Here is a 16,009-nt window from a genome sequence, read left to right on the forward strand (position 1 = left end):
ATCCCTGCTCGCCCCAAGATGACACACCCCTTCCCACCAAGCACGGCAAACCCAGGAACTGATTATAAATAGGGCGGGGGGGGAAGGGGGATCCCGAGGTGGGAGGCGCTGGCCAGCAGCCGGCAGGCGGCCAACGTGAAGCTTGTGGGGGCGGGTTTATGGGGCCGTCGCCATGGCGCCATGGTGCAGGCTCCAAACACAGACACACACACACACACACACACACACAGAGGCACACACACGCCTGCGTGCACAGAAGCGTGGTGGCGGGGAAATTCTGAAGGCACAGCCACTGTGCCCACAGCCCTCCAGCAGGGCCAGCTCGCTACCGCACGGCTCTCCCTTCCTATGAAGCCAAACCCTGCCAGGAAGAGGCCAGCCTCAGGAGGTGAGGCTCAGGGAAGATGTGGGGGCCAAAGCAACCACGCCCCTTGACCCACCAGCACCTGCGGACCCTCCACCCGCCACGGCTGTGGCTTTGGGAACGATACCAGCTGGGTCCCAGCCTGCCCAGCCCTGTGCCCACAGAGGTCCCTACCCTTGGTGTGTCCCTCAGCGCCCCCCACACGGCCCACCGCATCTTCCTGGCAAGATTACCCAACTTAATCGCCCCCAATCTGCAAGCGCCCTACCAAACAAACGTAGGCATCACCCATGATACCCACACTGCCCCAAAATGACCCTGAGGCGCACCCAAGGAAGGTCCCGTGGACTTAGGGTCTCTCCAACACGGCCCTGCAGGGGTGCTCAGCCTGAACCCCGCTTGGCCGCCAGCCCCCTCAGCCCCGCCTCGCCCAAGCCGGCTCAGGGCAGCAGAGAGAGGGGGCGGGGTTCGGCGGAATCCCCTCCCTCCCCCCAGCCAGGGGCCTGCAGGCGGGAAAGGAGGCCGCAGGGAGGAGCCCGGAGCAGAATGTTCCCGGCCCATCCCGCCAGTTCCGCACACGCCCCCCCTGCGGCGTGCGCCACCCCCACCCCGCCTGGCAACACACACCTCCTCGGCACACGACCCCCGCGAAGCACACACGCCCCTGCGCCGGGACCCCGGGGTGGAAGCTACTGCCCCCCGCCCCCACCCTGTGGGAACCGAAGCGGGAGCTGATTCAGCACTGGGAGGGCCATGGTGTGCGACTGGGCGGCCCCCTCGGGTTTCCTGAGCAACCGGTCAGAGCTTCTGGGCAGCCCCCAGCTCCCCCACCCCACCCCAAGACAAAGAGCCGCAGTGTGGACTTGCCCAGGGCCAGCCCGCCAGGCGCCTCCGCACCGTGGTCCCCACAGCACTACCCTGCCCCTTGGACGCCAGGCTGTGGGCAGCAAACTGGGGCGGGCGGGGCGCAGGGGCCGACCCCGCTGTGAAGGCCGAGCTCCCACCCAGTCCCGCCCTGCCCCGCCCCCGACGCTCCTGCAGCGCTGCGGAGCCGCTGGAGCCAGCCCCGGAGGACCCCGAGCCAGCCGGAGGAGCCCGGAGCGGGGCGAGTCTGGGGGCGAGTCTGCGGCTCAGTGACCCGCAATGTTGCCCCGGGGATGGCAGACCCTGCCCGCCACCCTGCGTGCGCTGCACCCGGCCGGAGGTCACCGTGCGGTCCGCGCCCCCCGGCTCGGGCCCGGCCCCGGGACCGCACCTTTGAGGGAGCTGATCTCGTGCTGGATGGCTCGCGAGGGGTCCATGCCTGCGCCGGGGCCGAGGGCGGCAGTGCCACCGCCAGGCAGAGTCCACCCCGCACCGCACTGCCCAGGCCGGCGCCGCAGCCGGGGGAGGAGCCCGGAGGTCCGGGGGCAGGGCCTGCTGGCCAGGGGCGGGGCTTCAGCTGATCAATGAGCGGACAGGGCCGCCCCGGGCGCATGCTCCGGGCCACACCGGGCACCCCTCCCTCCCAGCCCGCTGTTCTGGGGCACGAGACCCCGTTAACCCCGCCAGACTGCTAGGTCACCAGGCCGGATCCAGGAGCTCTGGGACGGCCCACCCCACAGATCCACAGACCCGGGCCCCCCTCCACAGCACCCCGGCGTCCGCTGCCACGAGCCCTGCTCAGAATGTCCTGCGGGACACAGGTTCGAGGGCCTCCAAGCCGCCACCCATGCCCTGTAGGAGACACCCATCCGGATCTCCCAGTGACCTCCTCAGCCGGCCCAACTCCAGTGCCTGGACTGGCAGGCTGCTGAGATCAAGCCCCCAGGACCCTGGATGGCCACCTCCCACCTCCCTGGCCCCAGCAGTGTGCCCCTTCCTCGGGGCGTCTCCCCTCCACGCAGCCCTGGGCCAAGCACCTTCTACACTGGCTCCCAAGATGACAGGTCCAACCTGCACCCTGGCCTCTGCCTCTCCCACCCAGCCTCAGGATGCCCCATAGGCAGCCCCACAGGTCCTGCTGGCTGCACCCCTCAGTATGCCCACTCGCCAGCATCTCCACTGTCACCAGGATGACACTGCGGTTCCATCCCACCCCCACTTCCCCCACTACCACCAGGGACCCTCTGCAGCTGCTCTGATCCAGCCACCCCTATGGCTAATAGGGTCAGCCTCCTCAGCCCGCAGGAGTACTGTGTGTCACTGCCCACCCCTGGGGGAGCAGGTTGCACTGGCAGGGTGAGGTCAGCTCTGCCTCACTCACTGCAACACAGGAAGTCACGGAGGAATGCCTGGGCCCTGCCCACACTACGGGCACCCCTTCAACACTGGCCCCGAGGTTCACCCCACCCCAGTCCATCGTGCTGGGCAGTGCAGGGCAGGATGGCCTCCACAAGATGTGACCAGCCTGCCTCAGTCTTCAGCCAGGTCCTTCCTCTCCCTTCGCCCACAAGCCCCTCCCCTCCTACAAACAGACTCACTGTGTACCAGCTTGGGGCTGGCATGGAGGACGTGTCCATGACCCAGGATCGAGGCTGGCAGCTTCCACAGGTACAAGCTAATGGGCAAAGAGCCAGGAGCCAGCCCCACCTGTGCTGCAGACCCAGCAGTTCTGGGGTCTCCGCCTGTCCCTGCCTTCCCCGGGACTCAGCCAGTCTCAGGGTGTGGGGAGTCTCAGGAAAAGCAGTTGGCAAACTTAGGGAAAACGGTGAAGTGAGGAATTAAAACACAATTCCGGGCCGAGCACAGGGGCTCATACCTGGAATCCCAGCACTTTGGGAGACTGAGGCAGGTGGATCACTTGAGGTCAGGAGTTTGAGACCAGCCTGGCCAACATGACAAAACCCCATCTCTACTAAAAATACAAAAATTAGCCCATCATGGTGGTGTGCGCCTGTAGTCCCAGCTACTCAGGAGGCTGAGACACAAGAATCACTCGAACCCAGGAGGTGGAGGTTGCAGTGAGCCGAGATTGTGCCACTGCTAAATTCCTAGGTATGTTTTACTAACCTATGTCTGGATAAACCTAAATTTGGCCTGCAAGTGAATAGTACTTCCTTATTAAACCTCAAGTGAAACTGACAGATATTTATAACTAGATCTAAAAAGTTTATACATTAAAAAAAAATTGCCATTTTTTTTTTTTTTTTTGAGATGACGTCTCACTCTGTCACCCAGACTGGAATGCAGTGGCTCAATCACAGCTCATGGCGGCCCTAGCCTCCTGGGTTCAAGCAATGCTCCCCGCTCAGTTTTCTGATTAGTTGGGACTATAGGCGTGCACCACCACTCCCAGCTAATTTTGTACTTTTTTATACAGACTGTCTGTCTGTGTTGCCCAGGCTGGTCTCAAACTCCTGGGCTCAAGCCATCTTCCCACCTCCCAGTGCTGGGATTACAGGTGTGAGCCACCTTGCCTAGTCCGGATCAATTTTTTAAACTTAATGCATAAAAATTTTCCTCAGCCTAGGGAGATTTTTTGTTTTGTTTTGTTTCGTCTTGTTTTATTGAGGCAGAGTCTCGCTCTGTCGCCCAGGAGGGAGTGCAGTGGCGTGATCTTGGCTTACTGCAACCTCCGCCTCCTGGGTTCAAGCAATTCTCTGCCTCAGCCTCCCGAGTAGCAGGGACTACAGATGCACGCCACCACGCCTGGCTAATTTTAGTATTTTCAGTTGAGACGGGGTTTTGCAATGTTGGTCAGGCTGATCTTGAACTCCTGACCTCAGGTGATCCACCCGTCTTGGCTTCCCGAAGTGCTGAGATCACAGGCAGGAGCCGAAGTGCCCAGCCAGGGAGATTTTCTTTTAAAGATTAAAATGTATAAAATTGAATATTATAAGATTGGCCAGGTGTGGTAGCTCAGCACTTTCAGAGGCTGAGACAGGAGGATCACTTGAGCCCAGGAGTTCAGGACCGGTCTGGGCACCACAGCGAGACACTGTCTCTGCAAAAACTAAAAAACTAGCCTGACATGGTGGCCTGTGCACCTGTGGTCCCAGCTCTTTGGGACGCTGAGGCAGGAGGACAGCTTGAGTCCAGTCCACCCAAGGCTGCAGTGAGCCACGATCGCACCACTGCATTCCTGCCTGGGAAACAGCAAGACTGACTCAAAAACACACAAATATGATCCTAGTTTTAAGCTAATGAGAAGGTGAGGGCACACAGCTGTTCCGAGGAGGAGCACACAGGTTTTCACGCAGCGACTCTGCCTTTAACCTACCCCCTGAAGTTAAGCTGCCCCCCTGTGAGTGGCCACCATGGTCACCTGTGGTTACCTGCAGCCAGAGGCTTATAGTCAAGCTGCAGCAGCTGCAAGGTCCCGTGAAGGAGCCCCTGAGACTGCCCAGCCCAGCCTGCCTGGAACAGTGGTGCAGCCTTGGAAGTGGGGGCGGCCACGATGACCCTGGGAAAGGCTCAGCCAGCTGCACATTAGTCAGCTCTGTGGTTCCTTCCCGGCACAGGCTTCCCAGAGGAAGGGACAGCTATGTGGGGACAGGCTGCAGACAGCAGCACAGGAAGAGGGGCCACAGGCATCAAGGCCCTGATGCAGAGAAAACGAGTCCAGGCAACCCCCAAGAATGTGGAGGTGGTTGCAGCCAGGAGGGGGTCGCCTGGAGACAGAGCCGTAGCCAGGGATTTCAAAGGACAGGCAGGCCCCAGGCTGGCAGCGAAGGGCCTGCGAGCAAGAGGTTCAGACAGCAGAGAGGAAAGGGAGCCGGGGTAGGGGAAGCTGGACACCCTGGTGACGCAGCTCTGGAGCGTGGGAAGCAAAGCCCCGGCCACTGCCCAGGAGATCTCATTGCTCTGGGACCCCGCAACCATTTCACGGGTCAGAGATGAGTCTTGCTGAAGAAGCACGTGGGTCTGTGTGTCCAGGTCTGTGAACTGGAAGGACCCCAAGGCTGCAGCCGGGCTCGCCAGCACCAGTGCCACCAGAAAACCCTTACCTCTAGCTTCTGCTCTGCTGGTCGAACCCAGCACAACTCCCATGCCCAGCTGGGGTGCCATCAGGTCACCTGGCCAGGTCTCACACCCTGGGCAAAGCCAAATCCTCTACCCCACTGGGGACCCCAGGACTGGGGTTGAGCCCAGGCACCACAGAAAAGCCCTCCCTCCTTCCCAACCCCTCTGTGTGGGCACAGAGCAGCCCCCTGTTCACCAGTCCCCTGAGGCCTTGGCTGCCCTGCCCACAGGTCCAGGCCAAGAAGGGGCTCCAACCCCGTCCCCACACCACACCTGCACATGGGATGGGCCCACTCCTGAGGCCCTGCCCACCACCACCATGCCTGCCCCCAGCCTTCACACCCACCCAGCCCCTAGACCCATGGCAGCCGGCCCCGCTGGGGCTCTCTGATGGTGGTGGAGCAGGCCACTGGGCCTTGACCCAGTGATCCCATGCAGAGGCCACCTGTGACAGGCAGACACCTCCACCTGGGGCCTCCCGCAATAGCCCCAGGGAGACCAGCCCCAGTGAAACCCGCCATGGATTCATCCCGCACACACCCAGCCCTCTGGACACACTGCGCCCTGCTCTGTTCCCCGCCTAAGCCTGCAGCAGGTCTGAGGAGACACCTCACCTGCCCCAGGCCTCTGCCCTGCAGCCTTGGCCCAGCGACGGCCCGGCCTCTGTGGATGCTGTGGGACTGGGGCGGGAGGAGGGTCTCCATTCTCTGGAAGCCACCCTGTGCAAAGTAGGGCTCAGGGAGAGCTCAGTCAGGCAGGCCACCCTGCAGGACCTCTGGGGTCCAGGGCCGCCACTGCTGGTCTAGATGCCCACCAGGGCTCCTGGGGGGTCCCAGTAAGGGCCCAGGAGGCACAGGGGTGACCTCTCCAAGCCACATCCATCTCCTCTCTCCCCTGCAACCCCAGTACAAGAGAACCTCAATACCGTGGGTCTGTTGGAGACCAATTTGGGGGGAAGGTCCTGGGTCCCACCCACATGACCCATCCATCAGGGGGCCCATCGTTCCCAAATACCTCTCACACCTGTCCTGTGCCCACTGTCTCCACCACACCCTGGCCTGGCCACCACCTTTTCACCTCAAGGACAGTGGCAACCTCCCTCATTGCCCCCCACCTCCAAGCCCCGGGCACACAGCAGCCAGCGCTCTCCAAGCACAGGCTGGTCCCACCACGGCCCTCTGGAGGCTGTCCTCACGCAGGCACCCGCTCCTCTGCAGCACGGTGGACCCTGCCAGGCCTCTGCAGGGAGGCTTCTCGCCCGGCTGTGGTGGCTCCCCCTTCCCGCCCTCTCAGGTCTGCCACACCGACGCCCAGCACCAGACACAGAGGTGTCACCACGGGAAACACGGAGCAAGAGAAGAAATGATTTCCTGGAGTTCAAGGACGATGTGCTTCCGAGAACCCTGTTAATATCACTGACTTCACCAGCAGATTAAAGGAGAAAACCTGTATCTCCATCTCAAAAATGCTGGTAACGCATTTGATGAAAACCAGCAATTGTAAGCAGGGGTGATGAGTACACTGTTAACACGAGAACAAATGCCCCTCATGGCACAGTGTGGCGCCCTCCCAGAGCCAGGCGGGGCTGCTGAGGGGAGGGCACGTGAGGGCGCATGCGGACAGTGCAGGCGCACTCTGGGTCCAGCGCCAGGACATGGGCAGTGTTTACCCAAGTCAGCACCTCCTCTTGGCACCTGCAACAACTCAACACACCACTTACTGGAGCTCAGAAACAGTTCATTGAGAGGCCGGCTTCCAACGCTGTTAAAAGACCCGAGAGATTTCTTTAGGCCAGCAATAACAAGTTAGGAAAATACAGCAGGAAAAACCCTTCATCAGCACAAAACACTGCAGTAAGATACCTGACAACCGGTCAGAGCTGGTGCAGGGCATGCCGGGGCTCCAGGACAGCTCCAGGACCAGGCTCGGGTCCGGAGTGCAGAGGGCCCAGCTGGCAGATGCCATGCTGACCCACGTGCTGACGCGGCCGCAGTTCCGCTCACCCTCCCACTGGCTCCCAGGAGACTCACTACACAAGTCCCCATCAGACAGCGAGGCCATGTGGCTTGTCTGAAGCTCCAGCACTGGGTGCTGGGCAGCTGAGAGGAGTCAGCTCACTTGGGCACTGCCACAGGGACGACCCTCAGAGAAAGGACTGCGAGACCTAGCTAGCAACTTAGAAATTGTTTAAAAATTGTGTCTGAAACCTGGTGTGGTGGCTTACACCTGTAATCCCAGCACTTTGGGCAGCTGAAGCAGCCAGATTACTTGAGCCCAGGAGTTCTAGACCAGACTGGCCAACATGGCAAAACCCCATCTCTACTAAAAATACAAAAATTAGCCAGGGGTGGTGGCTCACACCTATAATCCCAGCTACTTGGGAGGCTGTGACACAAGAATCACTTAAACCTGGGAAGTAAAGGTTGCACTGAGCTGAGCTCATGCCACTGCACACACCAGCTTGGGTAACAGAGTGAGACTCTGTCTCAAAAAAAAAAAAAGAACTTAGGCCAGGTTTGGTGGCTCACACCTGTAATCCCAGCACTGTGGGCAGCTGAGGCGGGTGGATGACCTGAGGTCAGGAGATGGAAACCGGCCCAGCCAACATGGTGAAACCCTGTCTCTACTATAAATACAAAAATTAGCCGGGCGTGGTGGTGTGTGCCTAGAATCCCAGCTACTCAGGAGGCTGAGGCAGGAGAATCACTTGAACCTGAGAGGCAGAGGTTGCGGTGAGCTGCACTCCAGCCTGGGTGACAACAGCAAGATTCCGTCTCAAGAAAAAAACAACTTATAACAGTTCACATTCTTCCCTTCACTAAACTTTAAAAAAATAAAATAACAATCGTGTTGGAATAGAAAATATTCATGTGACTCAAACACTGAGCAAGACACAAGCGTCGCTCCCCTCCTCCTCCGTCTCCCCTCACCCACACACGCGATGTGAAAATCACTGTTAGCGGCTTCCTAGTTATTTCTCCAGAATTTCTTTACGGAAAATCAAGCAAATACCATATGATTCTTGGTTTTCTCCCTTTCAACACAAACGGTGAAATCTCCCGGGCAGCGTTCTGCCCCTGCTTTCCCACGCACCCCGCAGCTGGAGGCTGCTGTGCACAGGGACCTCGACCCTGGCCGTGCAGAGCCGCACGTGTGGGGCCAGCCTCTGAGCACACCTAGGCCGGCGCCGTCTTCTGCGTTGACACACGCTGCATTTGTGGCTCTGACAGACCTTTCTCTGGCCTGGTTCCCACAGCTTCACCAACAGAACCTAGAAATCCAGATTTTTTTTATTTTTGCCAATACGGTAGGTAAAAAATGGCATATTGGTGTAAATAAAGCTTAAATTTTGAAAACCGATTGCCCCAGAAATTCCATTTTTAACACCAGTCATGTTGACGCACAACCACCCAGCTACAGCGCTGTTCACTGCAGCAGTTTCTAATATTAAAAAAAAAAAAAATAGGTCGGGCGCGGTGGCTCCTGCCTGTAATCCAAGCACTTAGGAGGCCAAGGCGGGCGGATCACCTGAGGTAGGGAGTTCAAGACCAGCCTGACCAACATGGTGAAACCCCGTCTTTAAAAATAATAATAATAATAAGCTCAACGTCCTATGAGAATGGATTGATCACTTTTGCCATACAGAGGAATGCGGTATTGTAAATTAATGTTACGGAGACACGTCCAAGCTGTATCAGTATCACTAAGTAAAACAAGTTACATATGTCTAAAATACTGCATAACGTTAAATTATGAAATTATAGATAAATTGACACAACTAAAGACCGCTGTGCATGCTTTTCCGTTTTTTTATTTTTGGAGACAGAGTCTTGCTCTGTAGCCCAGGTTCACTGCAGCCTTGACATTCTACGCTCAAGAGATCCTCCCACCTCAGCCTCCCAAAGTGCTGGGATTACAGGCATGTGCCACCATGCCCAGTGCACACACTGTTTAAAACAATGACTGTGGAACATAGGTTCCACATTAACGCACTCCTGAAGGATGGCTGGGGGTAGGTTGAATGGTGGCCACAAAAATATATGTCCGTGTCCCTGGAGCTCATAAATGTGGGCTTATTTGGACACAGGGTCTCTGCAGATGTAATTAAGTAAAGAATCCTGAGATGAGATCATCCTGGATTACCTGGGTGGGCCCCAGATCCAAAAACAAGTGTCCTCAGACAAGGAGAGACACCAAGGCAGGGACAAGCCACGAAGCAGGACTGGAAGAGGCGGGCGGCTCCTCCCAACGCCTTCGGAGAAAGCGTGGGCCTGCCGATGCCGGGAGTTTGACTTCTGGCCTCCAGAGCAGTAAAAGGATCCGTTTCTACTGTTTTAGAGCACTCTGCTTGTGACTCTTGCCTGTGGGAATCACAGGGAGTCGATACAGACGGTGAGCAGGAGTGGGTGCTGCTGTGACAAGTATCTGAAAACGCGGATGTGGCTTTGGAGCTGGGTAGTAAGCAGAGGCCGGGACATTTTGAGGCACACGATAAAAGAGAGCCTAGCCTGTCCAACCAGACTTGGCAGAAATACGCGTATTAAGGGTGCTTCCGGTGAGGCCTTAGAAGGCAATGAGGAACGTGCCATTGGAAAGGTGCTTCTTACACTGAAGCGAGACTTGGCTGAATCGTGTTCCCTGTTGCATGCTTAACAGAACTAGTAAGCAATGAACTTGGAAATTCAGCTGAAAAGCTTTCCAAGCAGAGTGTGGAAGGTGTGGCTTGGCTGCTTCTCGCTGCTGATGGTGAAGCACAGGAAGAAAGAGAGAAATTGAGGGAGGAACTAGTAAGCAAAGAGGAACGAGCACGGGTGACCTGGGGCACGTGCAGCCCGTTTAGACTGCAAGTGATAATGTTGGGAGGTTCGCTGTTAGGAAAGTGTGTTCTGCCGAGAAAGCCACCTCTGGAGAGATGAGGCGTGTGACTCGTGGGTCCATTCACCTATCTCAGCAGAAACCAGAAACAGAGCCAAGATTATCCAGGGAGGATCCGAGTGAACCCTTCTCTCTAACGGCCTGGCTCCCTGTGACATACAAGGGAGACCCAGAAGGTTTATGAGAATGTTGTACCAGCAGAAGCACTCTCCACCTGGATTGAAGGGGACAGAGACAGGATGAAATGAAGGAAGGTGTTGGGCTTCTGCAAGTCTACAGGCAAGAAACAGGATGACAGACCCAGGCGGCTACAAGCATGTGCTGCCCTTCCAGAAAAAGGAAGAATGACTCCGAGGTCGAGCCTCAGGCCTAGAGGCAGAAGCCAGCAGAGCTGCAGGTACCGAGCGGGGAGCGGCCACAGAGGGGCCTTCCCGGGCCTGGAAGCCTCATGGAATTCACCCTGCTGGATCTCAGACTCGCTTGGGACTGGCAACCGCTTTATTCCTTTATATTTCTCCCTTTGGGAATAGTGATGTCTAATCTATGCCTAACCTAGCATTGCAGTTTGGAGGCATAAAATTTGCTTTCTAGTTTTACGATTAAAAAGATGGAGAAAAATTGTGCCCCCTTCTGGACCCTACCCTGAGCCTCACCAACACCTGATTTACACACAGCTTCAGTGATCAGATTCAGGACTTCTGAGCTGATTAAATGTTGTTGCTCTCATTTTTTTAAGATAGGGCCTCGTTCTGTCACCTGGGTTCAGCCTCCAGGGTTAAGTAATCCTCCTGCCTCTGCCTCCTGAGCAGCTGGGACTACAAGCCGGGTGCTAAAACACCTGGCTAATTTTTGTTCATTTATTTTTTGAGACAGAGTCTTGCTTTGTCACCCAGGCTGAAGTGCAGTGGCACAATCTCGGCTCACTGCAATCTCTACCTCCTGGGTTGAAACCAGTCTCATGCCTCATACACCTGAGTAGCTGGGATTCTAGGTGTGCACTACCACGCCTGGCTGGTTTTTGTATTTTTAGTAGAGACAAGGTTTTGCCACGTTGGCCAGGCTGGTCTCCTGATCTCAAGTGATCCACCCACCTGGGCCACCCAAAGTTCTGGGATTACAGGTGTGAGCCACTGTGCCTGGCTGAGCTGATGGAATTTTAGACTTAGAGTTGATGTTACAATGTGTTGAGACTTTGGGGCATGTTGGGATAAGAAACATTCATTTTGGAAGTGGGGCAGATATAAATTTTGAGGGGCCAGGGGACAGACTGTAGTGGGTCCCCAAAAGATACATCTATGAACAATTCTCTGGAACCCATAAATGGTATTTTATTTGGAAAAAGGATCTTTGCAGTGTCATTAAGACAAGGATCTTGAGATGAGGTCATCCTGGATGACGCAGTGGGGAGGCCTACAGCCAGGGCCAGGCGTATCACAAGAGATGAAGAGAGGTCACAGGGGAGAGGGCCACGTGAGGATGGATGCCAACTCTGGAGCACTGCAGCCACGAGCCCAGCCACGCCGACGGCCACAGGAGCTGGAGAGGCCAGGAACAGAGCCTGCCCTGGAGCCTCCGAGGGAGCGTGGTCCTGTTTGGACGTCTGGCCTCCAGAACCATGAGAGGATACATTCCTGTTGTTTTAGGTTTGTGGGTACACGTGACAGCGGCCACAGGAACTTCAAACAGGGCACATTCTTTGGGGGTATTTGTATTCTGCAAGCGACCATGCATTCTTGTGGCCGTCATGACAGTGGCATCCAGCTGAGTCTCTTAGGCCTACCGTGTGCCTGCTGTTAGCTTCCCAGGTAGCCACTCATTCAGCAAGAAGAGAGAGATGCACTTTCAAAACATCAAAAGACACATTCATTTGAAAAAACCGAAGAGCAGAATAAAAATTGTAAGAGCCACACCCGAGACTCTTACTGCAGATACCTCACACTTGATCTCAGGCAACAGACAGAGAAGCGATACCGAAGACACCTCTTCTGCTACACCTGCAGTCCCGCACTTCCAGCCCTGCCCAGCCCTGCCCCCACCCCACCCGCCCTGGTGTGCCCCTATGGATGGCCTTCCCTACCCTCACCGTCCCACTTGGCCCCAGCCCGCCTGACACACCGGTCTGCCCAAGAGCACCCGGACTCAGACCAGCCACGCGGATGCCGTCCGGGGGCCTTCCTTTCCCACAGCACTGGCCCTGGGTCTGTCCCTACTCCTGGAGCCACACGGGGACACAAGGTGATCCCCATCCCATTCCTGGTCCTGGATCGCCTTTGCTTCCTGGAAGTAGCAGCAACAGTCCCTGCCAAGAGCTGACCACCAGCTGGGAGGACTCTTCTGCAGCCAACCAGGACCCAAACTCCCAACGTGGAGGAAGAGAGGGAAGACAGCAGGCCCCGAGGGCCCACGTCCCAGGGGCTACAGGATCCTGTCTTCCCAGCTGGCACTCTCCTTCCACCATCTGAACTGCAGCTCCCAACTCCCCTTCTGCCTGGTCTGCCGTCATGCCAGGCCACCGCCCCTAGAGATGATCCGGCCCATGCCCTATTTTGGGTCCCTGACCTCACGACCCATGGCCCCTGCTCTCCCAGCCCCACAGCTCCCTGCCCACTGTGGGTATGTGGGCATCACCCATCCAATCTGACCACACCCCACGCAGTCCCACTGAGGTTTCTAACACCCCCTCATCACCTGGTCCCAGCACCATCCAGGCCTCACCCTGCTCCCAACGAGGCTCTGCTTCCTCACACCCCTCCCTCCCTCACCGAGCCACCAGGCCCCTCGCTGTGACAGCTGCCCACTACCCTGCTTCCTGGCTCCTCTTCTCATAGGCCCCTAAGCTCTGGAGGACCCCAGACTCAGAGCTCTGGCCTAAGGCCTGCCCTAGTGATGGCCCCGAAGCACTGCCTCCCAGCCTGGCCTCCCCAGCTCAGCCTGGCATTTCCTGCACCTCGGTGTCTGCACGTGCATTCCTATCTCACAGGCATCTCTGATTTTATGCACCCGAGGCTAAGCTCCGGCTCTTCCGCCCTCTCTGTCACAGGCGAATCCTCTCCACTCCACTGCCACCACCAGGGCCTCCTCAGCTGCTCCTTGGGAGGCGCCAGGCCAGGATCTTGCAGGGGTCCAGCCTGCTCCAAGTCTACCTGCCTCTCCCACCCAATGCATGTTTCAAGTCACACCTGCCACAGGACACGGTGGGGTTCGGCTCAGGGGTACAGAGGTGCAGCGACACTCAGCCCCTGTGTCAGGAAGCTGGATGGGCGGAAGGCGAGATGTTTACCATCGTCCCTGTTACCCAAGAGCCCACAGCCAGACCCTATGAGCAAAACACCAAGCGTGACGCTGAGCTTCCTTGAACATCTCTGCCTCAGCCCCAAGCAAATTCCACAAAGATTAACAATGGCGATGTTTAAAACAAATGCACCAGTGTTGGAAGCGATTCTCAGCAGATGTTTTTATAAAAGAAGGCCATTTGAAGCATAGCATAAAATCTAGAAATCATAAAAGACTGGTAAATGTTAAAACTTGATATAGTTGGCCGGGCGCGGTGGCTCACACCTGTAATCCCAGCACTTTGCGAGGCCAAGGCAGGTGGATCACCTGAGGTCAGGAGTTCAGGACCAGCCTGGCCAACAAGGTGAAATCCCATCTCTACTAAAAATATAAAAATTACCAGGGCGTGGTGGCGGGTGCCTGTAGTCCCAGCTACTCGGGAGGCTGAGGCAGGAGAATCGCTTGAACTGGGGAAATAGAGGTTGCAGTGAGCCGAGATCGTGCCACCGCACTCCAGCCTGGCGACAGAGTGAGACTCCATCTCAAGAAAAAAAAAATTGATACAGCTAAAGACACTACAGACAGAATTAAATCAAAATTGATGCATGGTGTGAGATCCATCCACGGTGTGACCAGCTACTGGGGACACAGGGGGACCTTTCAAGGAGCTGGAAAGTTCTGTTCCGTGAGCTGGTGCTGATCACAGGCAACTTCAAAATTTAAGCCAAATACAATCGTATCAGCAGGGGATGGGTTCTAGACTCCCCATGGATACCAAAATCCACAGATGCTGAAGTCCCTGATAAAAAAAGATGTAGCAGCCAGGAAAGGCAGTGGCTCACACCTGTCATCCCAGCAGTCTGGGAGGCCGAGGCAGGAGGACCCCTTGAGCCTAGGAGGCTATTTTGTTTTGTTTTGTTTTTTAAGAGATGGGGAGATGGGGGTCTCACTATGTTGCCCAGGCTGGTTTCAAACTCCTCTGCTCACGTGAGCAGCCCTGAAAGCATTATGACAAGTCAAAGAAGCCAGACACAGGACTATATTCCATTTACATGTGAGCACAGGAGTTTGAGACCGGCCTGGCCAACAACTCTTCTGAATAGGCAATTCACAAAAGAAAAGCTGCAAATGGTCAACAACTCTAGGAAATGACGCTCACCTTAATTAACAATCAAAGAATTCAGGCTGGGCGTGGCTCAAGCCTGTCATCCCAGCACTGTGGGACGCTGAGGCAGGCGGCTCACTTAATGTCAGGTTCAAGACCAGCCTGGCCAACATGGTGAAACCCCATCTCTACTAAAAATACAAAAATTAGCTGGGCGTGGTGGCACACACCTGTAATCCCAGCTACTTGGGAGACTGAGGCAGGAGAATCGCTTGAACCCAGGAGGCTGATATTGCAGTGAGCCAAGATCACACCACTGCACTCCAGCCTGGGTGACAGAGCAAGACTCTGTCTCAAAAAAAAAAAACACTGGTGTAAAGCTGCATGACTTGGGTTAGACAATGGCTGCTTAAATATGACACCCAACGCCCAAGCAACCAAGTAAAAAAATAGATAAACTGGAGTCATAATAATTAAAATGTTCATGCTTCAAAGGACGCCACCGGCCAGGCGAGGTGCTTCACTCCTGTCATCCCAGCACTGAAGGAGGCTGAGGCACGAGAATCACTTGAACCTACTCCAGCCTGGGTGACAGAGCAAGACGCAGTCTCAAAAAAAAAAAGACACCAGCAGCAAGGCAAAAGGCAAAAAGGCAAAGCATAGAGACAGAAAATGTTTTCAAATCATGTTTCCGATAAGAGACTGGCATCTAGAATATACAAAAAAACAATTACAACTCAATAATCACAAAAGCCAGTTTCTAAAATGGACAAAGGATTTAAATACACATTTCTCAAAAGAAAATATCTAATCAATGACCAACAATCACATAAAAGTGCTCAACGTCATCAGGCTTCAGGAAATGCAAATCACAGTCACAGTAAGATCCCACTTGACACCCACTGGGACTGGATGTCTGTAATCAGAATCAGGAAATAACCAGCGTTGATGAGGACGTGAGGAAACTGGAAGCTTCGTCCACGGCTCTTACTGGGAATGCACAATGGCGCGCCCACTTTAGAAGGCAATCTGGCAGTTCTTCAAATGGTTAGATATAGAATCACCACAGAGCAGAGCAATTCCACTCCTAGGCATCCACCCAACAGAAATTTAAAAAAATACGACCACACAAAAGCATGTATTTAAACGTCCGGAGCAGCATCACTCACAACACCCAAAAGGTGGAAACAGCCCACCGGCCATCAGCTGACAAACTCATAAGCAGAAGTGGGCGCTTCCAGACCACGGAACCAGCTGCAGCGTGGGGAGGCTGAGGGGCTGACTGAGATGTCCCGGCGAGTGGAAGAGGCCACACCCAGGGCCAGTACAGACCAGTACAGACCAGTGTGGGCCAACGAGTAACCACGAAAGGAGAGCAGTGTTGCCAGGGGCTAGGTGACACAAATGTCCTGGAACTGACAACTCTGAATGTACTAAAACCACTGAAT

General features: G+C 55.8%; 1 protein-coding gene across 9 annotated transcripts in view; it reads right to left on the reverse strand.

Annotated features, from left to right (window-relative positions):
* PLEC (plectin) overlaps positions 1-16,009 on the reverse strand; it is a 59,029-nt gene that overhangs the window by 35,960 nt on the left and 7,060 nt on the right. For 2 of the 9 annotated variants that reach the window (XM_012473342.2, XM_012473343.2), the window contains exon 1: positions 1,620-1,699. The exons of the other annotated variants lie outside the window; for them this stretch is intronic. In XM_012473342.2, coding sequence (XP_012328765.2) covers positions 1,620-1,665 — 46 coding nt within the window. In that variant the 5' untranslated portion in view covers positions 1,666-1,699. Of the gene's footprint in view, positions 1-1,619; positions 1,700-16,009 lie in introns of those variants that run through there. 9 annotated transcript variants of the gene reach the window in all.

The sequence above is a fragment of the Aotus nancymaae genome, unplaced genomic scaffold (genome assembly GCF_030222135.1).
Source record: "Aotus nancymaae isolate 86718 unplaced genomic scaffold, 86718_ANA_hifiasm-v0.15.2.pri h1tg000036l, whole genome shotgun sequence".
Classification (NCBI taxonomy): domain Eukaryota; kingdom Metazoa; phylum Chordata; class Mammalia; order Primates; family Aotidae; genus Aotus; species Aotus nancymaae.